We start from the raw sequence: 27,817 nt of genomic DNA on the forward strand, positions 1-27,817 counted from the left end.
GATTCCCTTTAGGTCTGCAAATTATGCTGTGCAACCGTGTGCCACACGGTTGCAAAAACGGGGTTCAATTCCTGGCAATAGAATTTTTTATTCATAACTATATATCCAATGAATAACACAAAATCCAAAATGAATGAACTAAATATCCATAAATTTATAACTATATATCCACAAATTCATAACTATATATCCACAATAATTCATAACAATATATATCCACAATAATGCTGTTGAGAGGAATAAAAACTAATTTTTTTTTTTTAAAATGGGACGCGCGTTTGTAGTAAAAACGACGTCGTTTTGCAACCGGTCAACTCCTGGAGCACACAGTTGCACAACATAACTATTGCTTTAGGTCAGCTCCTGGAGCAAACGTGGATTAGTCCGTTAAATTTGGTTTACACAAAAAAAATAGTATTGTCAATAAATATTTTTTATTTTTCTTTAATAATTTTAACACAGCTATGATTTTAATATTAAAATTTAATATAAAAAATCAATTTATAAAATAAGAACAAGTATCAGAGTAATAATACATAAGTACCATATATCAAATTCCAACTTCACTTAAAAAAAAAAAAAAAAAAAAAAAAAAAAAAAAAAAAAACCTTATTGTATAAACAAATAGAATATGAAAGTTGAAACTTTAAAAATGGAGTTTAAGAGAGTAAGGGAAAGAAATATCTTTATTTAAAAAATATAATTTAAAAACGTAATTCAAAGAAAGAAATAAAATAGAATTTAGAAAGGTACGTGTAACTGAAATAAGTACCTTTATTTGAAGAACACATGCCTAATTTAAGGAGAGAAAAATGTGATGGGGGAAGTAATTTGCCCTTCATGATAGTAAGCAATTGCAAGCTGTGACATATTGCCCAAGCAACTCATTTCGCTCATCACCTCTCTATATATTGATACTCGCCGCATTTCATCCGCCAACTTTCCTCAACTGATCCTCCGCCAACTTTAATTTTTCTCTCTTGTATTCTCGTCTTTCTCTTCTCTGCTTTCAACCATGAACCAAGAAATCGATAGTATCATCCCCATGGATTTCAACAAGGCCGACCAACTTCCCCATTCCCACATTTGGCTCGACGATCACTCCCCCGTTAACTCTTCTTCAACCCAAGAATCTGTTCCCGTCATCGACCTTTACGACCCACAAGCCGTCAATAAAATCAAAATCGCTTGTGAAACTTGGGGTATTTTTCAGGTGACCAACCACGGCATTCCCGTGGCACTTCTTACCCGAATGGAGGAGCAGACTCGCCGATTCTTTGAGTTGGCTCCGGAGCAGAAGCTCCGGGCTAAGCGGTCGCCGGGAAGCGTCACCGGATACGGCATCCCCAGGATTTCGAGGTTCTTTGACAGCCAAATGTGGACGGAGGGATTCACGGTGGCGGGATCGCCGCTGGAGCATGCACGCCAAGATTATTCCGATTTCTGGTATGTATACTACTTACTATACGCCCCGCTGCATGCACCTGTCATTTCATTACTCAAATACACGAAAACCAGATTTTTATAAAAGAATATTAAACATTTTAATACAAATAGGCATAAATAATTCTTCTTTACAAGTTACTATATGTTCTATACTTTGACAAACATTTTCAGCTCAGGTTCGAACATATAATGACCACCCATTTATTGTCACCTTCCTCATAGAAAACAATTGGCAACCGGTCAACGGTTACCTTCTTTCAATTTTTATTCTAGAGATTAACATTGCCGGAATCTTAATCACTTGTTATTACTAACTTGATTTTGGGACTCAATGCACTAAAATGATTAGTTAGTGTGCTTAATTGAATGTTTCAAAAGTCCAGGAACCGAATTACACTCTCCTGTATAGTTTGAGGGTATATTTGTCTATATATATATATATATATATATTATTTGTTGAAATGATGATATATACATTGTTGCTTTGTTTGTTTCAGCTCTGTGGTTGAGGATTACCAAGCACAAATGAGGGATCTGGCTCAAAATTTAGCTGCTTTAATGTTTAAATAAATCATTAGGCCTATCTGTTGGTGAAGATGCGGAATGGTTGGACTCCAATGGACACAAGCATACCTACAGATGAATTGGTAGCCAATTTGCCCGGATCCAACCCGTGCAATGGGCTTTGCCCAACACACAGACACATCCCTTGTGACTTTGCTATACCAAACTAGCAACATTACAGGGCTTCAAGTGTACGGGCCAAATCTCAACTGGATTGACGTTGAGCCCAATTCCAACGCAATCGTGGTCAACCTCGGTGACCTGATGCAAATTATCTCCAATGGGATGTTCAAAAGCGTGTTACATCGGGCAATCGTGAGCAAGGCTCATCATCGCATCTCGGTCGCCTATTTCTTCGGTCCAAGTAAGAATGTGGAAATTGCACCATCACTTAAATTGATCAAGCCCACTGAGTTTCCGATGTATAGGCCTATATCATGGAATGCTTATCTTGATATTAAGTACAAATACTTTGGTAAGGCCTTGGAGATGATTGGCTTCAATTCAGATGTTGAAAAATCCAATGCCCTAGCAAGTGGAAGTGAGGCACCAGTGGGTAGCGAAGTATGTGTAGGAATAAAAGTGTAAGAAATAAAATGACAAATAGTGTCATTATGTTAATCGAGGCTTAGTTTTAGCCTCATTTTGTTCTTAAAACAAATGGTGACATATTAATATTAATTGTTTTTATTGGTGTTAATTTTTTTTTTAGTACTACTAACTATACTAGTATTTTACTTACTTATATAGTAGTAATTTAAGTAATTTTAACATTAAAGTTATTTTTTGTAAAAGTCATTAATTGTGAAAATTTTTAGTAATAATTTAAGTAAAAGTTATTCTTTGTATATGTATGAGGTTATTGCTCCGTACATGTCGTCGACCTGCACTATCCATCAGACAGAAGAAGCAAAGCATTGATCCCAGTTTCCGAAACCCGAGTATTCCGACGCTCAGAGGATCCAATTGCGGTCCGGTCGATATCATCGATATTTCTTTTATGCAAAATCTCCCCTGATTTCATGTTTTCACCCGCTTCGCCTTCAGATAGATTGACGGGCCGCTTCTCCGGTTAAGGTGACATCTCGCAATTTCGTAAGGAACTCTTCTCATTTCCCAGGTTTTATGATCTTCCGGGGGGTTTTTCGCTGTTATGTTTCTATTCTCTAATTTCTGCCACTCCTAATTCCTGCTCCCTGTCTTTTCATATACTTTTAGCATACATTTGACATTCCTGTAATCGTGAGTGTAAAAGTATTCACCTTTTTGTCATATTCGTCTTATGGGACTGGAGCTTGGTCACTTAAATCGAGCTTTTGATTATCTTCAAAAATCTTTTTTCTTTATTTGATGTTCTTGAGCTAAATTTTAAATTGTCAATGGCCAATCAACCTCACTCTTCCTTGGGGTACTCTGGCATCACCAAGGTACCCACTCACCTCTTCCGGATTCAATACTCAGCTCTCCTCCTTTCCCTTCAACATCTGGTCCAAGATTTCCTCCACCAATAGTACAACCTAACCAGGTTCCTTCTCCATCTATTAAGACCCCTAATCTACCTTCACCAGCCAATGGGATTAGAACTGGAAGCCCTGTTCCTCACCTGAGCACTCCACCTGGACCTCCCATGTTCTCCCCACCACTTCAACCTGCTGCTGTGCCTTTTCGAACATCTCCAGCCACTCCTCAGCCTGTTGTGTTCTCTTCAGGTTCATCCCTACCTGTGCCGTTAGTTGATTAAGCTATCACATGTTGTGCCAAGAAATTAGGCCAAACAATCAGCAAAAGACTAGGGAATACAAAGTTGAATAGGAAACAGAAAAGATGATCAAGTCTAGCCTAAAAAGGAGGAGCCCTAAACTGCCAGGACTCTTTATCTAACTTCCCGTGAATGCAGCTCGAACCACCTTCCGTAACCAAGCTCGGCTCAACCATTGTATTATTGTTCAGAGAGTCTCCTTTCAGCCCATATAAGGCTTGTGACGCGCAAATGAGTGAGTTGACGCGCACGGGGCCTTTAATTATTGTTGCGCCAGATTTTCAGCAACTTTGTAAATTGACATTGAATGTCTAATTGCAACCTAGTCCCATTGTAGACACTTGGGGTGACAATTGGTTACAAATATGAAACAATTTAATTAAAATTGACACCAATTAAATTGATCACACGGCCATCATGCCCATCCGAATATCCAACCTCAAAATTGGCTTGTATGAGCGCACTCACAGAATCTTGCAACCTCCTAGCTCTAGCCCGCGTTGTAGGACCATCCAAAACGTGTTGTGGATCTCTACTTTCATCAAAAATCGTTGTCCTCAACAAGACTTCTGGTGATAGAGAAGAATGGACAAATTCTACAGAATCTCCAAATGTTGTGTTTTCATCTTATAAGGTATTGAAACAGAAGAAACTAGCAAATGTTCTGAGTTTAGGGTTTGGTGCATTAGTTTCCCCAGGCAGGGAGGTATCTTTAGGTCCTCAAATAATCCAGCGTGATCCCATTCGCTGTCATAATTGTGGGGCCTATGCCAACCTTTATTGCAATATTTTACCTGGTTCTGGTCAGTGGCAGTGTGTAATTTGTCGTAATCTGAATGCAAGTGAAGGTCGGTATTTGGCTTCTAGCAAGGAGGAGCTTCGCAATCTGCCAGAACTGTCATCACCGTTAGTTGATTATGTCCAAACTGGGAATAAAAGACCTGGTTTTTTCCCAGTCTCAGATACTAGAGTGTCCGCACCAATTATTCTTGTTATAGATGAACCACACCTGCAGCATCTACAAAGCTCCTTGCATGCTTTTGTAGATTCACTACCCCCAACAACAAGACTTGGAATTATTGTGTATGGTCGCACAGTACGTGTCAGTCTATGATTTCTCAGAAGAATCAATGGCATCTGCTGATGTACTTCCTGGTAACAGATCACCATCTCAGGAATCTCTAAAAGCATTGATCTATGGAACAGGGATATACCTTTCACCTATGCATGCTTCGCTTCCTGTTGCACACTCAATATTCTCATCTCTGAGGCCATATAAACTTAATATTCCAGAGGGTTCTAGAGATCGCTGTCTGGGTACTGCAGTGGAAGTTGCTCTAGCAATAATTCAAGGGCCTTCAGCAGAAATGTCAAGGGGGCCGGGGTTGTTAAAAGACCTGGAGGAAACAGTAGGATAATTGTCTGTGCTGGGGGACCAAATACATGTGGGCCTGGTTCAGTTCCTTATTCTTTTTCTCATCCAAACTATCCCCATATGGAGAAAACAGCATTCAAGTGGATGGAAAATCTAGGTCGTGAGGCGCACAGGCATAGTACAGTCATTGACATATTATGTGCTGGTACATGTCCAGTTCGGGTACCTGTTCTGCAACCTCTTGCAAAAGCTTCTGGTGGTGTTCTGATTCTCCATGATGACTTTGGAGAGGCATTTGGTGTGAACTTACAGAGAGCATCTGGCAGGGCTGCAGGTTCTCATGGTTTGCTGGAGATCCGTTGTTCTGATGATATTTTTATAAGTCAAGTAATAGGTCCTGGTGAGGAGTCACATGTAGACAACCATGAAAGTTTTAAGAGTGACAGCGCACTTTCCATTCAGATGCTTAGTGTTGAAGAGACACAGAGCTTGGCATTATGCATGGAAACCAAGAGAGATATCAAGAGTGATTTTGTGTATTTTCAGTTTGCATTTCACTTTTCAGATGTTTACCAATCCGATATCTCCAGAGTGATCAGCGCAAGATTGCCTACAGTGGATAGCATTTCGGCCTATCTTGCAAGTGTTCAAGATGAAGTGGCTGCTGTTCTTATTGCCAAGGATGCACTTGATATGCAAGGAACAGTAGACGAAAGAATTAAAGATATTGCCATCAAGTTTGGTTCTCAAATGCCCAAATCTAAGCTTTATCAGTTCCCCAAGGAGCTCTCCTTCTTGCCAGAGCTCTTATTCCATCTTAGAAGAGGCCCACTTCTTGGTCATGAAGATGAGAGCTGTTGTTCTCGATCATGGCACCGATGTCTTCATTTGGTTGGGTGCTGAACTGGATGCTCAGGATGGAAAGGGTGCTGCAGCGTTGGCAGCTTGTAGAACATTAGCTGAAGAGCTGACTGAAATGAGGTTTCCAGCCCCACGCGTCCTGGCATTCTCGGCTGATAGCAGCACACAAAGATCCTCCCTATGAACAGGAGGCAAGATTTCCACGTACAGCTTCGAACACTGACAACAGAACAGAGGACAAAACTGAAAAGCAGCTTCCTTCACTTTGATGATCCTAGCTTCTGTGAATGGATGCGGAGTTTGAACCAAGCTAGGTGGGCTGCATAATCAAAATTCCCGGACGAGTGGTGAAAATCTCAAAGAGGAATTAAGTTGGGCCATGCTTTTGTCTTAAGTCTCCATCTCTCAAGAACTTTTTCCCCTCCTAGTCTGACTATTTTGCATGCAAATTGCAGTGCTCACAGAGATTATATTGCAGTCCCCGCTCCCTCAGAACTGTAGTTCTTTTTTTTGAGGTGATTGATACCTGATGTACCTTGTTGCATTGGTTTTGTATTTACACAATTAGCTTGTAAAAAAAAAAAAAAAAAAAAAAAAAAGGTAAGGCATGTATAACATCATTTAAAATTTAATTAAAATTATAAATTATTGAACACTTCATAATAAACAACATTTGAAATTGAGATACAATTCGTTCCACCTTCATTGCAAATCAAAATCTTTAAAACACTCGGGCTGCTAACTCTTGAAGCAAGCAACGTATAATTGATCATGTACAAACACTGATTTTTTGAGCAATGCAACATGAGATAGCGTATGGCCTTAATTTTTCTTAATAGTCATTGTATACGACAACATATGCAGAAACTACTTTCTCTTGAACTAATTACAAAATAATCAAACAAATTAACAATAGACTGTAGTTGTGCGATGTACGAATAAAAGTTTATAAGTATTTTTATAATGCTATGATATTAAGCAAAATAAATTTTATTAAATACAATGTAATATTTAATATCTTTAAATTTTTTTAATAGACGATAAATACAAGGATTTTCTTCCAAGAATCAGTAGTTTCAAAGCACAACTAGTGTTCGTCTGGGCTACATCTGTGTTTCCTATGTTAGATTGTTACTATTGTTTTTTGTTCTAACCGTGATTTTGCAGATGTCGCCAGCGTATGTACTTAGAAGACCTCTCAGTCATTTTATCAAATCCAGTTGAGTCTACAACCATCTTTGACATTAATCGGTTGTTTGAACATGATAACCAATTTAATTCTTAAAATTTGGATTTTTTTCAGTAAGATTTTAACATGCATGTCTGTATGCTGCATTTATAACCAATTTAATTCTTTATATTGTGAAGTTTTATAATCACCGAAGCTTGACAAAGTATGTACTATGTCATTTTTAGAAAAAAAAAAAAGATAATCACCGAAGCTTGACAAAGTATGTACTATGTCATTTTTAGAAACAAAAAAAGATAGATAGATCAGGAGAGTAAATTCTTTATTTATACTCGATACAGTTTAAATAAAGATAACACTTCCAGTTCTATTTATACTAATTTCTCATGTGGACAGACTATTGTAAATGTGAACTTCGCTGGAATCTAACTATAAAATGAGGAATACACTACATCTTTCAACAAAACATACATACATATATTTATTTAGATTTGGATACCTTGTTTGATTTTCATTTTTCCAGAATTCGATTCATTTTCACAAAAGAGAGTGAGCTTTACTAAATCTACAGCCCCACTTTGCCGCGGCTGCCATATGTCATCAACTCAGCTCTCTGTAAAAAGGCCATCTTTGGAATTGTTCCCAATTCTAAACCTCAACACACCTTAATCTGCTTTCAAACGTCTTCTTCCTCTTCTTGGATGCTTTTCAAATCTTCTTTGAAAGCTCTAGAAACATCGGGCCAATCTTCTCCAGCAGCGCTTTTCCAAATGTACTTTGAAAGCTCAAAAACTCCCCTGCGCTTTCTAAAATCTTCCCCTGCAGCCTCACGCTACATAGTTATGCCAGACCAAATAACGTGTCTTTAGAAGTTCGTTCTACGATTTTTTTGGAATGAATCTGATATGATCTGAAGCATTACTATAGTGGAAGTGTTTGTATTTGACACAAAGTGATGTACTTATAAGTAAGTTTAATAATTCTTTGTATATTTACGAAACGATTGAATACCAACCGTTGTATTGGAAATGCCAAACGGCTAAGCATTATCATATCTAATTACCTCAAATAAAGTACTTCGGGCATATCAACAATTTCTGACATTTAATATTTTTGCCTTATCTAAATGACTGCATTTTGGCACAAGTTGTTGGGCGGGAAGTTTTTTCCATTTTTATTTTCCAATTCGACTACCCAAGCTATACGACGCCGTTTCGTTGTGGGCGGGAACTTTGGCCAAAAAATGCATTAACTGCTTTTTATTGCTATTTTATAATAGAGATAGAGATTACAATATAGTATATGCTCATAGTTACGTTTTCAAATTATTAAAGTACAAAGAGTCAATACTGACCTACTAAGGTTCAAACTCATGACTTTTCAATTGGGAGAGCTATTTTATGCCACTAGACTACAATGACATTGACGGTATTAATATTAATGTAACCCAAATTGGACATAATTAATCATTATTTCATGGACCATGGTCCACACAATTGTGTGGACCATAAATAAAAAAATATATTTTTAATATACTAATGGTACATTATATATGTATGTAAGGTATATTTTTTTAAAGTACATTTTTAATATACTAAGAGTACATTATTTTATATAATAATGTACATTCAGTACAAAAATAATATACTTTTAATATATTAAAAATGTACCTGATATTCACGGTCCACACAATAATTTGCCGGTCATAATATTAATGTAATCCAAATTGGTCAAATATTAATGCAGTCGTTATATCGTGGACCGCGGTAAAAAACGGTGCCGTTTTTTTAATTAAAGAAACGGCACGTCGTTACCATTAACAGAGTGTGTATTAATTACCAACTGAAACTACAGTGTATCTAAACGGACACTGCCTCACGTGTTATTTTTATATTATCAAGTGAAACTGCAATTGAAATGAAATGAAACTGTAGTTGTATTGAAATGAAACTGCAGTGTATACAAAATGAAACTGAATAACAATTTCACATATTTGAGTGTATGTTACCCAGCGAAACTGTAGTTATATCAAAATGATACTGCAGTTGTGTTGAAATGAAACTATAATGTATATAAAATGAAACTGAATAACATTTCACATATTTGAGTATATATTGTGCAATGAATCTGTAGTTATATCGAAATAATCATGTAGTTGTGTTTTAATGAAACAATAGTGTATATAAAATAAAATTAAAGAACATTTTCACATATTTGAGTGTATAAATATCGAATGAAACTCTAGTTGTGTTGAACTGAAACTGCAGTGTATACAAAATGAAATTGAATAACAGAGTTACTTTTTGCGGAACAGCGGGAAACAGACACTGTTTCTTTCATTAAACAAAACAACGTTGTTTTGAAGCTCAGTGCATAATCAATTATGCACCGTGGTGCACAATACAATTTGCCATATTAATGTAACCCAAATTGCCCAGACCCAACGCCCGTAATGGGCTTGGCCCAACACACAGACTCGTCCCTTTTAACTTTACTGTACCAATGCCAATAGTTATGCTGTGCAACCGAATGCACCATGCGCATGGTGCATACGATGCAAAAACGACGTCGTTTTGACTAAAAACGCGCGTCCCACTTAAAAAATAAATCAGGTTTGATTCTCGGCAATAGCATTATTGTGGATATATAGTTATGAATTTCTAGATATATAGTTATAATTTATGGATATTTAGTTCATTCATTGTGGATATTTAGTTCATTCATTGTAGATATTTACTTCATTCATTCACTATGGATATATAGTTATGAATTTATGGATATTTAGTTCATTCATTATTGTGGATATTTAGTTCAATCATTGTGGATATTTAGTTCATTCATTGGGGATATTTAGTTCATTCATTATAGATTTTTACTTCATTCATTCACTGTGGATATATAGTTATGAATTTGTGGATATATAGTTATGAATTTATGGATATATAGTTATAAATTTATGGATATATAAAAATGCTATTGCCGGGAATCGAACCTGATTTCTTTTGTATATTTTGTATTTTTCTTCTTTCGTCTTCGTATTATAATTTTTTTCGTATTTTTTTCCCCTAAACGTATAGGCATGCTCTGCGTTTTTCGCTTCTCGTTTCTCCAATACCAAACTCCGCAAAACAGGCCTATACAGAGCAGGCCTGATCAGAGAAACGAGAAGCGAAAAAACGCAGAGCATGCCTAATAGTTTAGGAAAAAAAGAAAAATATGAAGAAAAAAATATGAATGCGAAAGAAAAAAAATAACAAAAAAACTAATAAAAAATTTGATGCCAGCAATATTATTACCGGTAACCTATAGAAAACCTGTAAAAAGTTCTAGACGAAAAAAAAATTATGGTTTATGATTCTAAATATCACGTATTAAAGATCATGGTGCAAAATGAATAATCAGGAATTGTTCATGATGCGGCATGACACCTCATTGAACAACACAAATTCATGTATTTTAACCTAAAATGACATGTTGACATGATAATATGTTGATGTGGCGGTTACTGAATTTAAAAATATATTTTAAAATATAAAATAAAATAATTAATAATTAAAAAAAAAAAAAAAAAAAAAAAAAAAAAAAAAAACCACCCTATCCGGCTATCCCTGCGTTCGTCTCCGACCCTAGAGAAAGAATTCTAAGCGCGCCCTTTTCCTCTCCGTGTTCCTCGTCTTCGTCGCCATTCCCCTCTCATTCTCTGCCGCTCCAAAATCCCACATTTTCTCAGGTTCTATTTCCAAAATTCAAAAACCCTTTGTAGTTAATTAATTAGTTGTTTTGGGTTTCAAAGTGTATATCTTTTGGAGAGGTCGGTTAAGGTTCAAGACTTCAAGGTCAAAACAACTAATTAATTGTCTCCATTTCTTCGTTTCCAGCCATGACTAGATCACAGTTGTTTTCAATTTATTGTCTCCAATCTCTTCGTCTCCCGCCATGACTAGAGCCATATGTGAGGGTGAAGATAGGTACAGATGTTTCCAATTTCTTGTCTCCTGTCTCTTCGTCTCCCGCGCGCCATGAAGGTCTATTCGTCTCCGGCCCGGAGACGAAGGCAGACAAATTATGTTGTGGAACCGTGTTCATTTAAAACTGGAAAAAATTATGAATATTTAGTTCAAAAAATTATGAATATTTAGCTCGATCTATAATTATGAATATAGAGTTGTGAACATATAGTTATGTAATTATGAATATAGGGATTCAATAATTGTGAATCTGAAGTTCAAAAATTATGAATATATAGTTTTATAATTATGAACATAGAGTTTTGAAATTGTGAATATAAAGTTTAATAATTATGATAATAATGAAGTTCAAAAATTATGAATAGGAAAAATTGTAAAAAATGTCTCTCTATAATATGCCAATTATCAATGTCACCCCTGAATTATGAGTAGTGTAAATGTTGCCACTCAATTATCAAAACGGTGCACATATAGCCCCTCTCGTAACGGACATGTGGTTCCCTGTTAGTGTACGACACCGTTAAGTCGGAGTAAATATGTAATTTAGTTATTTTTTCCCTCCTTCGATTCGAAGTACCATCGATGGACAGCGGTGGGGAACCATAGGTCCGTTACGGGAGGGGCTATATGTGCACCATTTTGATAATTGAGAGGCAACATTTGCACCACTCATAATTTAGGGGTGACATTGATAATTGTCATATTATAGATGAGAATTTTTTACAATTTTCCCTTATGAATATATATCTTTATAATTATGAACATATAATTCAGTAATTATGAATAAAGAATCGTGTCCACCTTGCAAGGTGGACATGGTTCCACAGCATAACGATTGATGAAAGAGCCACTTTGTACCACTAGACCACAAGGTTATTGACTTGAATTTTTTATTATATTTTAATAGAATATATATTTTCATTTTGTATGAATTTGATTACAATTAAATTAATATGTAACTATTTTCTCTCTCTAAAAAGGATACCTATATATATATATATATATATATATATATATATATATATATATATATATATAGTGATGAAAAATAATATACCAAAATAGAAATGTGATATTATGTGATTTATTTTGTTTTTATTGTATAATAAAGCTTCATTTTTCCCGTTTCGAGTGAGATTCGAAAGGTCATACTGCAGTCTATTCTAAGCCTTTGGGGCAAGAAATTTTTATTCTATTTTGATAGAATGTATATTTTTCGTTACTGTAACTGACATACGCAATGATAAGATATCACATTTAATTTGTTCAATAATTAACTTGTACCAAAAAAAAAAAAAAATCTCACACAAAAATTAAAGTAAGAATCTAGATAATTTGAATAAGAGAATAATTAGTCAATACATCACATGTTTCTTTTTGGTGCTTCTATAATTAACTTGTATTCAGACATTCAGTGCTTCTATAATTTCAACTGTAATTATTCTCTTTATTATAATTTTATTCGTATTATTTTGTTTTTGTTTGCAAAAAAAAAAAAAAAAAAAAAAAACTGAAAAGTAAAAAAAAAAAAAATTAACATAATTATGTTATGGTAATTTATAGATGTTCTAAAAAATATAGTAACTCACATCTTATAATATTAAGTTGAACGCTGTATATATAATTATCAAATTTGGGACAAAAAATTTCAGTTACCATAATAAAAATATCTATATATAATTATATATATTAATTTAGATGCTCTCTAAAAAAAATACCGTAATTAACATCTTATAATATTAAGTTATAATATTCAATAATTTTATCTATTATTTTTTTTTAAGCAAATGAGAGGTACACCCAAAATCATTGGGTGATCCTCACTATATTCTTCTCTCCAAGGAGACCAAGCTCATCCTCTCGAATATGTCTCTGGAATTCAGCATCTTTGTTCCTTAGGACTCCTCCACACGCTGCATGACCGTCTGCTTGGATGCACCCATCGGTATTTATTTTAATCCAGCCTACGTCCGAAGGTTTCCTAGGTTGTCTTCTCTTGCCTTCGCTTCTCTGTTTTCCTTCGCTACCTGAGCTTCTTTCCAACATAGCTTCGATTTCTCTGAACTGGTGGTGCAGCCATTCAATCTTCTCAGCAGTATCTTTCCGATCGTGTACCATTGAAAACATGGTGGTTTCTCCACTTCCAAATCCACCAGGCTATAATGGCGAATCTGGCACATTTCCGCTTTCGTTGATGACCTCCCCCAGTCCCTGCCAAGTTCTTTGTCAGCCAACGATTAAAACTCATTGAGAAGAACGTACCTGGTTGTTCCGCCGGGTATGTCCTCGTCCAGACTTCCTTAGCTGCCGGGCAGTTTCGGATGACATGCTCCACATCTTCTCTCTCTGCCCCGCATATGCTGCACCTTTCATCAGCTGTGATGGTTCCTTAGAGGCTCATCTCCGATCCAGAAGCGAGTGCTCCGTCCATTCCTCACCACCGTCCTGACTCCTTTCTCAAGGATAGGCGCGGCGGCACAGATTCCTTTCCAAGTGTTGGAGTCGCATCTTTTGCGTTTCATGTTAGCAATGTTAGTTGTTGCCAGTCTTCATGTACTTACATGCAATGCCTTCTCCGTCGTGACCCGCCAGCCAAGTTTAGCCACGAGGGCTAGGTTCATGTTCCTCATATTTATAAGCCCAAGACCTCCATCCTTTTTTGCATGCGTGACCGTCTCCCAATTAATGAGGCTCGTTTTTCTTTTTGTGAAATCTCCACCCCAAAGCAATTGCCTCGTGATTTTGTCAATTTCATCGCAAACCCCTTTCGAGACTAACATAGTTTGCATGAAATATGATGGGATGGCGTTAAGAACAGATTGGGCCAAAACTTGCCTCCCTGCTAGACTCAAGAAACGAGTCATCCACCCTTCAAGAATATTATATAATATATTGTATACATATATAATTTGAGTGTTTATGATATTTACATAATAAAATATAGAAGATTATAATATATATATATATATATATATATATATATATATATTAATTTGACAATTTATAATATTTACATAATAAAATTTATTCTATCTATATATTATAATTTTAATTATAATTAGAATAAATTGTAAAGGGAAATTTGTAAAGAGTAATGTTATTCACTCCTAGAATATGGCACTGTTTAATTGGTTGCATTATGCTAAGGATCTTGTGGTCTAGTGGCACCAAGTTGCTTTCCCCATATGAGAGGGTGCATGGAGGAATTATTATTTAATTTAAGAGTTAATTATCAAAATGGTCCCTTGACTATAGCGAAATAACCAATTTGGTCCTTGATTATTTTTTTTAACCAATTAAGTCCCTCAACTTTAAAAAATTTAACCAACTTGGTCCTCCGTTTGTTTGACCGTTAGTCAACCGTTAACTTGAGACCAAATTGGTAATTTCACTATAGTCAAGGGACCATTTTGATAATTAACTTTAGGGGTGAGCAACTCGGTTTAGTTTTCTCGAATTGAACCGTGTCGAACCAAACCGAACTAGTTTGGTTCGGTAATATACCGAACAACCGAACAGTATTAGACTTTTATATACCGAACGGTTCGGTTCGAGAAAACTTAACCGAATTGCCCATCCTTAAAGTTAATTACCAAAATGGCCCCTTGACTATAGCGAATTACCAATTTGGTCCCAAGTTAACGGTTGACTAACGGTCAAACAAACGGAGGACCAAATTGGTTAAGATTTTTAAAGTTGAGGGACTTAATTGGTCAAAAAAAATAGTCAAGGACTAAATTGGTAATTTCGCTATAGTCAACGGACCATTTCGGTAATTAACTCTTAATTTAATAAGAGTAAAATAAAGTGTTATTTATGCCAACTTTGATTGGGTGGGGTTTGGACTCAAGACCTTTCTTATTGAAATCAATGAGTAAGTTAACGGTGAACTAACAGAAATTAACGGAGAAGATAATATTTAGCGGAAAAGTTAACAGATAATCATATAATTAAGGATAAATTAGAAAATCGCAAGGAAAAATTAAAATATGATCAATCTGAGCCATTCATTTGATTAAAAAATTTGACCGTCATTTTTTCTACTTATTATTGTTAGACGACCTAAGTCTCTTGGGCTCTTATTAATATAGTAGATATAATTTAAGAACGTAACTGAAAGAAATATATAAAATAGAATTAAAAAAAAAAAAAACAAAAGTTAATGTAAGAAATATCTTTATTTGAAAAACGTCCATAATTTAAGGACATAACGGAAAGAAAGAGAAAAATGTGATGGGGAAGAATATATATATATAATTTGCCCTTCATTATAGTAATCCAAATTGCAAATGGCAGTAGTGACAAGTAGTGAGCAATTGCAACTAAACTACCCAAGAAACTCATTTCTTACGCTCATCATCACCTCTTCATAAATACTCGCCGGCTCGCCGCATGCAAGCTGTGACATATTGCCCTCTTTCCTCAACCCCTCCGCCAACTTTTTCTCCCGCTTTCAAAGTAACCATGAACGCAGAGCTGGATCATCTCGTCCCCATGGATTTCAAAAACGCCGTTCAAGTTCCCGATACCCACACCTGGGTCGACTCCCCCTGCATCAACGACTCTTCTTCAAGCGACGAATTTGTTCCGTTGATTGATCTTGAGGACCCGCAAGCGGTGGAGAAAATAAAAATGGCTTGTGAAAATTGGGGTGTTTTTCAGGTGAGCAACCACGGCGTTCCAGTGGAGCTTCTTGGTGAAATTGAGCATCAGGCTCGCCGATTCTTTGCATTGCCGAGGGAGCAGAAGCTCCTCACTCTGCGCTCGCCGGACAGCCCCACCGGCTACGGCATCATCCCCATTTCACGCATTTTTAACAGTCTCATGTGGATGGAAGGATTCACCATGTCGGGAACGCCAGTGGAGCATGCACGCCGGGTTTGGCCTCAAGATTACTCTCCTTTCTGGTATTAATGCACCTCATTTTTTTTTTTTTAAATACTCATAATTCGTACGTTAAGTGTTACATATCTGAATTGTGTCTTCTGCACTATTGAATTATTGAAACAAAATGTCATCATGCGTCGTCACGTGTGTGGGGCTAATTATTTTTTGAGAATAAAGATCAAATAGGTCATCGAACTAATAATGCAATTTGGCCAGTAAACATAAAAATCTTACAATTGAATTTCTAAACTAACCAATTTCATGCAATTTCTTTCAATTTGTATGTTTATAACAGGTTAACCCAAATTTAAAATATTTTTTTTAAAAATAAGTATTTAAAATAAAAAATAAAATAAGCATGACCACGTCTCCGAAACCTTCGTCTCCATACGAAGAATGTTTCTTCATCTCTGGCCGGAGACGAAGAATGTTTCTTCGTCTCTGCAGGTCAGGGACGAAAAAGGTTTCTTCTTCTCCGGCAAGAGATGAAGTTCTTTAAAAAAAAAAAATTAGTTAAAAAAAATTATTTTAAATTTAGGGTGACCTCCTGCGAAGGGGATGAATTGCATGAAATTTGTTACTTTAGGGATTTAGTTGTAGGTGGTTTATGTTTAGTGGCTTAATTGCATCATCTTGTGTAGTTCGATAGTCTATTTGACTCTTATTCATTATTCTTAGATAGCAACTATGATCGATTGTTTATATGGTAAATGTGTTCTGGCCTCTGTCTCAATTAAAAATCATACTTCAACTATATGTTTATGTTTATATATATTACGAGTATATATACTCAACAAGATGAATATAAAGCGTAATAAATTTTTTTCTTTTGTTTTCATATGTTGAAACGATGATATTTACATTGCTGCTTTGTTTGTTTCAGCACTGCGATTGATGATTACCAAGAACAAATGATGGGCCTGGCTGTAAAGATAACTTCTTTAATATTCAAATCATTGGGCCTATCTGATGAAGATGTGGAATGGTTTAACCGCAAAAGCACCGAAGCATTCCTACATTTGAACTCGTACCCGAAATGCCCAGACCCAACCCGCGCATTGGGCATGGTCGCGCACACAGACTCATCTCTTATAACTTTACTATACCAAAGCAACACCAATAAAGGCCTCCAAGTGATTGGGCCCAATCACAAATGGGTCGACGTCGAGCCCATTGCCGATGCAATTGTCGTCAACGTCAGCGACTTGTTGCAGATAACCTCTAATGGACGGTTCAAAAGCGTGACACATCGGGCCATTGTGAGCGAGACCCATCATCGCATCTCCATCCCCTTTTTCTTCGGCCCAAAGATTGATGTTAACATTTCATCGCCACTTAAATTGATCAAGGCCGGTGATTTTCCCATGTATCGGCCCATATCATGGAAGGAGTACCGTGAGATTAAGGGTGTGCACTTTGACAAGGCCTTGGAGGCGGTTCGTTTCAATTCAGTCGTCGTTGAAAAAGACAATGCCCAATCGACTGGTAATGAGGCATCACTTGGTGGCAAAGTGGAAGCTTTAGAAGTGTAGAAATTTGTTTTGTTAAGCGTTCTGCTAATGGTGTGGCTCACTTATTAACTAGGGATGTTAGTTTGTTGTCAGGTTGTTGGGTTTGGTTTAATTCTAGTTCTTTCTTTGTTCGTCATGTGTTGTGTAATGACTTAAGGAATATATAAAGTTTATTGTGGTTTTGTTTGTCATGTGTTGTCGGGTTTGGTTTGATTCTGCTTAACTTTTGAAATAAGATTAAGATTAAACATGATGGTGCTAATATATTTGGGTAACTCAACTGGCATTAACTCTATTATGTTTCTCAATACAATATACTACATCATAGCCCAATATTTGGTTCTCATCAAAGCTTTACATATTGGCTCTGTTTGGCAAACCTAACTGAAAAGCTATAAGCTAGGAGCTGATATCTGAAAGCTGAAAAGCTATAAGCTCGGAGCTGAAAACTGAAGAGCTGTTAAGCTAGCTGTTATGATTGAAAGTGTTTGGTAAAATTAGCTTTTTGATAAGCTAAAAAGGACATCTTCATAAAATTTAAATTAGTATTATTATTGTATATGTAAAATTGTTAAAAACTTGTAAATTTTATTTCTAAGTTATATGGCGTGCAATCGTATTTTGTTTCTTTTAAATAATTTAAATTTTTTGGTATATAAATATACTCCATCCATCCCATTTTACTTGTCTTACTTTCCTTTTTTGTCCGTTCCAAAATAATGTCCACTTTCTTAAAATAAAAACACGGAGTATATGTTAAGTTTATATAGGACCTATTTTTTTGACGGAAAATACTTGGTGGATTCCCATTTTATACTCTCAACTTTTACTCTCATTTAGACACTTTTATGTGGACACACATGATGAAAATAACCAATTATTGTTTTTCGGGCCAATAAAATGATAGAACCGGATCTATCGAAACCATCACAAATTTGAGACTGAACTTTAAAGCTACGTCCGCCACTGCTGACTTTCAATCATTATTACATGGACCATGGTCCACACAATTGTATGGAGCATAAATAAAAAGTACATTTTTAATATATTAAGGGTACATTATTTTATATAATGTACCAGTAGTACAAAAATAATGCACATTTAGTACAAAAATAATGTACTATTAATATATTAAAAATGTATAGAATATTTATGGTCTACACAATTATGTGGACCATGGTCCACACAATAGTTTGTCGTCGACTTTGGTGTGGACTGCCATGACTCCAGCTACCACTGCCTTGTTGCATGATTTCAAAAAAGGAAAATTGTAATTTATGTTGGGAAAATGCAAGTGTGTGGCCAGTATTTTACTGATAACTTAGTCTTGGTCCACTATTCACCACAAGGTGGTGAATGGCCAAGATTTGTTAGGCAGTATATGGTCCTAATTATTTGGCCTTTTACTATTTAAATGGGGTATTCTTGAGTTCAGACACACAAACAAACATTGTCTTGTTGTCTTTATTGTCCCCTTTCCACTCTGAGAATGTTGTGTATGTTCCAATCCCTGCTCCGAGTGCACGGAGATGGGGATTGCTGTGTTAACCTTCGGGGGCAACGCCGTTGTTGTGAGCCTGCACCGGTAGCGGCGAATTCGCTTCTATGGCAGTGGTTATACCACGGCACAGCAGTTATTGAGTTTTCACTTTATCAGCATATTTCTCCATCAATATAGAAGCGAATTCAATTAGTGCTGATAATAGTGAATGAGGAACCAAACCAAAATTGAGAACATCATCCCTGTTGCTCATCATGCGAATGCCAAGGTGGTCTCGACTTTTCTAACCAGGGCATCTATCGCGTACGATGTTGTGGATGTGAAGGGCATGGATATTCACGTTATTGACGAACTAAAAGGTGATGCTGGCTCATTCGTTGGTGTGGATAATCGAAGGCAACGTTTATTCCATTGCTAACAAAGCTAAGTATACTTATGAACTCATGCATTTGTTTGTACTTCTTAAATGGTGTCTGCATGGATATGTTATATATATCTATGAATGCCTGCATATGCTACGCTGTACTTTCCAGATTTCCAATACAGTTTTAGCCGTAATTAAATGAGAGTTTGAAGACCAACGCTACAGTGAAGCCATAACCGGTGAACGTTGATGTCAGGTTATGTTGTGGGTGATGATCACGTTGCTTAACAGACTTGGTGTACAGAGACGCCAATGGCGAGCCGGGAAGAGCAGATCCGAATCTGAATTTAATTTCCCAACTTTCTGATCCGTAATGTTGACGAAGCCCAAGTTCCCAAGCGCATTGCTGTTGATCTCGTCGGCCAGCTAGTTCGGGAGAGGTAGTCATCGATGAACTGGTTGTATTCCGGGTGACCTTCGAGAATGGTGGTGACGTTGTGGGCGGCGGTAACGGCTGTGGAAACTGTTGAATAAATGCAGTCAATATTTCTTGTGAAACGGATAGGAGGAGGTGGCAAAGTGAACCAGGGCGCTTGCTGCGGATGAGTTGAATGATCCTGCTGCTACTGGAGAGATTCTGACCATTTGAAACTTAAATTTTAGGGTCAACTTGATGATGCATGGTTTCGGTACTTTGCAGTATGCAGTATCATATCCTGGCAGCACGATTGAAGCTAAGTATATATGGGTCTAATGCATCCTCCTTAATTAAGCTAAGTATTATGCAAGCTTTTTAATTTAAATATTATTACTCTTTCAAGGTATAAGGATCTTTACACCTTGATAAAATTATCAATACTAGTTCCTTAATCCTTATGGAGTAAAAGTGCTATGTTTACATGCAGTATGATCTAAGCAAGTTCTGCCCTTATAACACCAATTTGTTTGATCAATACACAAAGTTGTGAATCTATGGGCCTGATCTATGGAGGATATTAGGCAAAACTTGATGACTTTTTTCCAGTTGGTGCAAGCCTCCATAGCTGCATGACTCCCCAGGGTCCCGACGCCAAAACATACGAGGAGATTTGTATAACTAAGAAGTGATACATGCATGTAAGGTTGCTATTGCTATTTTTTCAGAATGTTTCACGACTCAGTTCCGGCCTATTACATTTTTAAGGTAATGCTTTATATATCACATATACCTCTTTAATTTATGTGGTTTTACGCACTTGGAATATAATTATGGTGATATATGTAAGGTGCGTGAAAATAAAGCATTATAGTGATTTTGTGATTTTTGTTTTCAAATGAAAAATCACATGTTATTTAAATTAACATGCAATGAATTGAGAATATGAGATGCATATATGTTATTGTTTCATTACCTTAGAAATATGAAGCATGTACTCAATTTAATTGTATAATGGTTACAAGCACATATCAAAGGCTAGTTTAAATTGTTGAAATTTATTTGTACATGGAAGAGTCATATTCTCAATAAAGCTTAGATCATTTTTGAAAGATGGTTTTTAGGTAAACTTCGGTTTCACCATTAGACTTGAGAGGGTGTTGATCATGTAGAGCGCTACTTGATTCTCACTTAAAATGAGATTGACTTTCACATGATGTTAAAATATCTAAGCCTTGCAAATATATATTGCTTAAGTGATTTAATAACAGCATTGATTTAAATTATCATGTTATAAATAACTACGGGTTATTTGTCCTTTTGAGAATAAATATGAAATTTGTATTGATTTGCATTACATCAATGCTATATATGAGTTATTAATTTTCTCAAGTGGGAAAATTGTGAAGGTGAAATAACTTTGAATGATAAAGTTATATATGTTGAATTTCACCTTGTTGAAATTTATGTAGATATAAATCATTCTCTAATAAATGTCAGTTTAAATATAATTTTTGAATATGAGATTTAATTTTCTCAAAAAAAAAAAATTATGTGAAATTTATGAAGCAACATGCAAACAATATTATCTATGTGGCTTACTGGCAATGAGCAATTATACATATGATTTAAAGTATTAATTGAGTCGGTTTCAAGACCTAGGATTCCTATATAAAGGGAAATCTTAGTGGTTTGAGGTAACTATTTTAGTTGAAATATAATCCACTACTGAATGTGTATTAACCAAGTGCAGAGTTGTTATAAAAGTCTGGGTAGCTCAGTCTTCTAAGGAGCCAATGTTGGGCGCCTAAAATAAATCTGGGTAAGAAATAAAATACTTTTGAGAAAAGTATTTGTAAGTGTTGCATTGTGGGGGTAATTAAATCCTTATATATTTCTTTCCTATAAGTCTCTTTGTGGTACCGAAAATAATGGTAAAAAGAGAATATATTTCATGTTGAACATGAAAATTTCAAGGGAGTTATTTGTGAGTAAATAAAGTACACGTTAAAGTGTACGTAAGTTTGATCGAGAGGATCAACTTACTTTAATAAAGAGGACTAATTATGAGGTTAGTTGTTAAGTTATTGATGAAATGACTCAAAGCCCAAGAGGTGATGAATTCGTGGTGGATCCCACTTTTGTGGTCAAACGAAGCCATGGAAAGAATCACAAAGTAGTACACTAATTGGTCATTCTTATGATGTGTGTACTAGTGAGGTTGAGCTACAGCTCTTAATGAATTTATAACCTATGAGATGGGTAGTCCTATTGAGAGGACCTAATGAATTCACCGCTTGATAATTGAGAGGGTGAGCATAAAATGCTCTTAATGATTTCATACTCTAAATTGGGTAGTCTATATTGAGATAGACTTAATGAGATCACCTACTTGAGTGAAAAGGGTTAGCCGCCTTTTATGAAAGATAATGGGCTATCTTTCTAGAGCACTCATGAGCAACCCAAAGTTCAGTTGGGATAAATATATATGTAGTTTTTTCGCGGAACTTACACAAGATCTAAGGTGTGATGCGTGTCACTTGGTTTAAACTTCTAATCTAAGAGTTCAAGATTCGTTCACTCACTAGATCAGAGTATACCATGTGTCACTACGTGCCAGTTCAAGATTCGTTCACTAGCACTTAAGTGTCAAACCTTTATACTTCTCAGAGTCTTAGCATCCTTGACATTCCCTTGCATTTGTGGGGGATTGTTGGGAAAATGCAAGTGTGTGGCCAGTATTTTACTGATAACTTAGTCTTGGTCCACTATTCACCACAAGGTGGTGAATGGCCAAGATTTGTTAGGCAGTATATGGTCCTAATTATTTGGCCTTTTACTATTTAAATGGGGTATTCTTGAGTTCAGACACACAAACAAACATTGTCTTGTTGTCTTTATTGTCCCCTTTCCACTCTGAGAATGTTGTGTATGTTCCAATCCCTAATCCCTGCTCCGGGTGCACGGAGATGGGGATTGCTGTGTTAACCTTCGGGGGCAACGCCGTTGTTGTGAGCCTGCACCGGTAGCGGCGAATTCGCTTCTATGGCAGTGGTTATACCACGGCACAGCAGTTATTGAGTTTTCACTTTATCAGCCTATTTCTCCATCAATTTATACCCCTCACAAATATGTCAATTATCAATGTCACCCCTGAATTATTAGTGGTGGTGTAAATGTTGTCCCTCAATTTTCAAAACGTGAAGTATATTGTCCCTTCCCTAATATGAAGAAGGAGAAAAATTGTTGTCAACGGAAAGAGAACAATTGAAGAAAGAAAAATTGAGGAAAAAAACGTGGTCTTCGAACAAGAAAAATTGAAGAAAAGATTTTCTCTCATCGTCTTAGTTTCTGAAATTTTCTCCACGCACACAGAAAGAGATTAATGGTTGTTTCTGATTTCGCCGCCGACGCCGTCCAGTAGGTCTTCACGTAATCAGCACTATGGTGACCAGATACAATTCAATGTTGTAAACCGTACCCCACGTTTTCCCATTCTCAAATTCAACATTTGAAGTGGACCAACTAATCTACTGTGTTTCCGCATTTATACATATATACATATAAAACAATCACTCAAAAAAATATTCATCAAGTAATATTAAAACAATATAGTCTTAATAGCTACAATCAAATACATATGTATTTTTTTTTAATTTAGAATTAGATATTTATAATGCATTTATTAAAAAAAAATCATTCATTACCTTCAAAATAATCCAAGAAATTGAAACATAAAACTATCTCGTAATATCTCTGGATTACATCACAATTATTCACTTTAAAGGTAAATCATATTTTTTTATTAAGATAATTTAAAATTTATTAATTTTTACTACCTTATCTAATTTTATTCCTTAAATAAAATAAAAATTTTTCTATCCACAAAAACTCATTCAACAATAATGGTTGAACCAAAAATACCTCGAAGAAAACACCTAAAGGACTTATATGCTTTTATCTAATGAGAAAAATATAATGGGAAGAACAATATATAATTTGCTTTTGTTCTACATAAAATTTTCATAAGTATAACTTCAATGTGTTAAAATAACATTTTAAAATAGTATTGTCAAAACTAATAAGGTAGCTTAAGTGGTAAATGAGATTTTTTTTATGGAGGAGAATTTTGAGATAACCCGAGTTCAATTCCCACAAGCTAGTCGGAAAAAGATCCAGACCACCTCATGGTTTACACACAAAAAAATAATATTGTCAATAAATATTTTTTATTTTTCTTTAATAATTTTAACACAACTATGATTTTAATATTAAAATTTAATGTAAAAAATCAATTTATAAAATAAGAACAAGTATCAGAGTAATAATACATCAGTACTATATATCAAATTCCAACTTCACTTCTAAAATGTATATACTATAGAAGGGAAAAAAAATTACTATATACACAAATATAACGTGAAAGTTGAACTTGAAAAACGAAATTTTAAGAAAGTAACGGAAAGTAATGGAAAGAAATATCTTTATTTGAAAAATATAATTTAAGAACGTAATTGAAAGAAATATATACAATAAAAATTAAAAACGTACACTGAAAGAAGTATCTTTATTTGAAAAACATGCCTAATTTAAGGACATAACGGAAAGAAAGTGAGAAAAATGTGACAGGAGATGAATATATATATATATATATATATATATATATAATACTCATTTCTTTCGCTCATCGCCTCTCCATAAATACTCGCTGTGAGTCCTGTGACATATTGCCTTCTTTCCTCAACTCCTCCGCCAACTTTAATTTTTCTCTCTTCTATTATCTCTTTCTCTTCTCTGCTTTCAACCATGAACCAAGAAATCGATAATATCATCCCCATGGATTTCAACAAGGCCGACCAACTTCCCGATTCCCACACCTGGCTCGACGATCACTCCCCGGTTAACTCTTCTTCAACCCACGAATCTGTTCCCCTCATCGATCTTTACGACCCGCAAGCCGTCGACAAAATCAAAATGGCCTGTGAAACTTGGGGTATTTTTCAGGTGACCAACCACGGCGTTCCCGTGGAGCTTCTTGCCCAAATTGAGCATCAGGCTCGCCGGTTCTTTGAGTTGGCTCCGGAGCAGAAGCTCCGGGCTGTGCGCTCGCCGGGCAGCCTCGCCGGATACGGCACCGTCCGGATTTCGAAGTTCTTTGACAGCCAAATGTGGTCGGAAGGATTCACCGTGGCGGGATCGCCGTTGGAGCATGCACGCCAGGTTTGGCCTCAAGATTATTCCGATTTCTGGTATGTATACTACTATACGCCCCGCTGCATGCACCTGTCATTTCATTACTGAAATACACGAAAACCAGATTTTATAAAAGAAAACATGCATACACATTTAAATATTTTAATACAAATAGCTAGGCATAATTCTTTCCTTTTTAAAAAAAATAAAATTAAGAGGCAATTTCTGCTCTATACTTTTTTAAATATGCATTTTTAACTCAAACAATCTAAGTCCCAACCACCGAAGTTCGAATATATATATATATATATATATATATATATATATATATATGTTGAAATGATGATATTTACATTGTTGCTTTGTTTGTTTTAGCTCTGTGATTGACGATTACCAAGAAAAAATGAGGGGCCTGGCTGAAAAGATAGCTGCTTTAATGTTTAAATCATTAGGCCTATCTCCTGGTGAAGATGTGGAATGGTTTGAGCCCAATGGGCTTTCCAACAGCACACAAGCATACCTACAGATGAATTGGTACCCAAAATGCCCGGACCCAACCCGCGCAATGGGCTTGGCCCAACACACAGACACATCCCTTGTAACTTTGCTATACCAAACCAGCAACATTAGAGGGCTCCAAGTGTACGGGCCTAATCTCAATTGGGTTGACGTTAAGCCCATTTCTGACGCAATCGTCGTCAACCTCGGTGACCTCATGCAAATCATCTCTAATGGACGGTTCAAAAGCGTGTTACATCGGGCCATTGTGAGCGAGGCCCATAATCGCATCTCGGTCGGTTACTTTTTCGGCTCGAGTAAGAATGTCGAAATTTCGCCGTCACTTAAATTGATCAAAGGCAGTGAGTTTCCCATGTATAAGCCCATATCATGGAATGAGTATCTTGATATTAAGAACAAGTACTTTAACAAGTCCTTGGAGATGATTGGCTTCAATTCAGACGTTGAAAAATCCAATGCCCTAGCAAGTGGTGATGAGGCACCACTCGGTAGCGAAGTGGAAGCAATAAAAGTGTAGAAATAAAAGTATAAGAAATAAAATGACAATAGTGTCATTATGTTAATTGAGGCTTAGTTTTAGCCTCATTTTGGTCTTTAAAAAAAAAATTGTGTCATTATGAATTAGAATGGATTTGTTATAAATATATTAATATTAATGGTTTTTATTAGTGTTAATATTTTATTTTTTTTAGTACTACTAACTCTGTTATATCGAGTCTCTGTGAGCAAGTCCCATCACCGCATCTCGGTCGCCTATCTCTTCGACCCAAATATGGATGTCAAAATTTCGCAACCTCTTAGATTGATCAAGGGTAGTGATTTGTTCATGTATCAGACCAATATCAAGAACCAGTACTTTAACAAGTCCTTGGAGATGATTGGCTTCAATCCAGTTGTTGAAAAATCCAATGCCCCAGCAAGTGGTGATGAGGCACCACTCGGTAGCAAAGTGTAAGCTATAGAAGTGTAGAAATAAAATGTACAAATAGTGTCATTAGGAATTAGAACGGATTTGTTATAAACATATTAATAATATTAATGGTTTCTATTAGTGTTTAGATGTTGTACACTATGACTCTATGAGTATGTTTGGTTCATGGGATTAGATACAAGAACTGAGAACAAAAGTCATACACATTATTTGATTAACATTTTTAAAATACAAGTATATATTTTGATTATCCCTATAATTAAAAAAACTCATTACTTAATTTAAATATGATATCATATCATTAATTCAGTATTATCGCTCCTCATTTCATCACCTCCTCATTTCGTCGCTTTCTCACTACATAAGATTAGTGCATTTATATTTTTGTTTTGATTTTTTGTTCATATATATTGTGCTTTAGATGCCATCATATTAGAATTAATTGCCTCAATTTTAATTTTTTTTTTTAAAAAACCTTTATTCCAATTATATGGTCATATATATAACCAAACAACAATATTAGTAATCACTTAATTCAAGTCTACTACCAATTATATCGTTATACATAACCAAAATATATTAACTTTGCAATTTTTTTCCCATCATTCATAAATGTTTCCTTTACAAATTTTCATTAAGTTAGCGTCACCAAAATTTATCAATTATAGTTATCCTTAATTAATTTATTAATGGCATCTTTGTAACTTGGGAGGTCACAAGTTTGAACCCCAATAGGGGCACTGATTCTTTGGCATACTTCGGCGGAAAGAAGAAAATTTTATTGAGGACCATGGTCCAAAACGGTGTCATTTCTTTTAATAAAAAGAAACGGCACCTATTCCGCGTAATTAATTATTTGTATAACAAAGACAGTAAGCACATTCAGATTAAGCACATTTATGCACAGATTCATATAAAGCAAAGTCAAGCACAAATTCATACCAGATAGCACGGTAAAACACACAAACAAAACAAGCACCGTCATGTAAAGCATATTCAGTCAGAGATTCAAATAGATCAAAATTAGGCACAGATTTATATAAATTAACTTCAGGCACGAATTCATAACAGTTTAGCACAATAAGTACACAAGCAAACACAGATACGGTCATGACCGGACCAACAAAAACACATTCACATAGTAATACATGAGAATACAAATATTAAACAAATTGCATCAAATTTTCATTCAAGTAACCATAGAGAATTCAAAGATTCAACACAAGAAACACCAATAAAATAACCTAAGCAAAAATAGGTTTATCAGTTCAAAAACACTCAAAACAACGCAAGTAGAACATTTACTAAACACATAGAAAACAATCAAAAACAAA

General features: G+C 35.6%; 2 protein-coding genes, 2 long non-coding RNA genes and 2 pseudogenes across 4 annotated transcripts; all 6 read left to right on the forward strand.

Moving 5' to 3' along the window:
* Positions 1-884: 884 nt before the first annotated feature.
* Positions 885-2,698, forward strand: LOC109186854 (annotated as a pseudogene).
* A 228-nt stretch (positions 2,699-2,926) lies between these two features.
* LOC109186212 lies at positions 2,927-6,311 on the forward strand (annotated as a pseudogene).
* Position 6,312: 1 nt separating this feature from the next.
* Positions 6,313-26,280, forward strand: LOC109186857. The gene is made up of 3 exons (XR_002055177.1): positions 6,313-6,502; positions 23,927-23,935; positions 26,269-26,280. It is a non-coding gene; the product is annotated as an uncharacterized LOC109186857 (long non-coding RNA).
* On the forward strand, positions 7,069-8,246 carry LOC109186856. Its single transcript, XR_002055176.1, has 2 exons — positions 7,069-7,224; positions 7,718-8,246. It is a non-coding gene; the product is annotated as an uncharacterized LOC109186856 (long non-coding RNA).
* LOC109186852 (gibberellin 3-beta-dioxygenase 1-like) lies at positions 15,597-17,681 on the forward strand. The gene is made up of 2 exons (XM_019337021.1): positions 15,597-16,069; positions 16,933-17,681. The coding sequence occupies exons 1-2, from the start codon at positions 15,627-15,629 to the stop codon at positions 17,579-17,581; spliced, it is 1,092 nt and encodes a 363-aa protein (XP_019192566.1). The 5' UTR covers positions 15,597-15,626; the 3' UTR covers positions 17,582-17,681.
* On the forward strand, positions 24,588-26,227 carry LOC109186850 (gibberellin 3-beta-dioxygenase 1-like). Its single transcript, XM_019337020.1, has 2 exons — positions 24,588-25,089; positions 25,409-26,227. Exons 1-2 carry the CDS (start codon positions 24,647-24,649, stop codon positions 26,067-26,069), a joined length of 1,104 nt encoding a protein of 367 aa, XP_019192565.1. The 5' UTR covers positions 24,588-24,646; the 3' UTR covers positions 26,070-26,227.
* Positions 26,281-27,817: the final 1,537 nt, after the last annotated feature.

The sequence above is a fragment of the Ipomoea nil genome, unplaced genomic scaffold (assembly GCF_001879475.1).
Source record: "Ipomoea nil cultivar Tokyo-kokei standard unplaced genomic scaffold, Asagao_1.1 scaffold1407, whole genome shotgun sequence".
Classification (NCBI taxonomy): Eukaryota; Viridiplantae; Streptophyta; class Magnoliopsida; order Solanales; family Convolvulaceae; genus Ipomoea; species Ipomoea nil.

Excerpts from the sequence above, each read along its gene's own strand:
- LOC109186852 (XM_019337021.1), top strand. The coding sequence starts at position 15,627 with ATGAACGCAGAGCTGGATCATCTCGTCCCCATGGATTTCAAAAACGCC. Across the intron at positions 16,070-16,932 it reads CAAGATTACTCTCCTTTCTG|CACTGCGATTGATGATTACC; the intron begins GTATTAATGCAC and ends TGTTTGTTTCAG.
- LOC109186850 (XM_019337020.1), top strand. The coding sequence starts at position 24,647 with ATGAACCAAGAAATCGATAATATCATCCCCATGGATTTCAACAAGGCC. Across the intron at positions 25,090-25,408 it reads CAAGATTATTCCGATTTCTG|CTCTGTGATTGACGATTACC; the intron begins GTATGTATACTA and ends TGTTTGTTTTAG.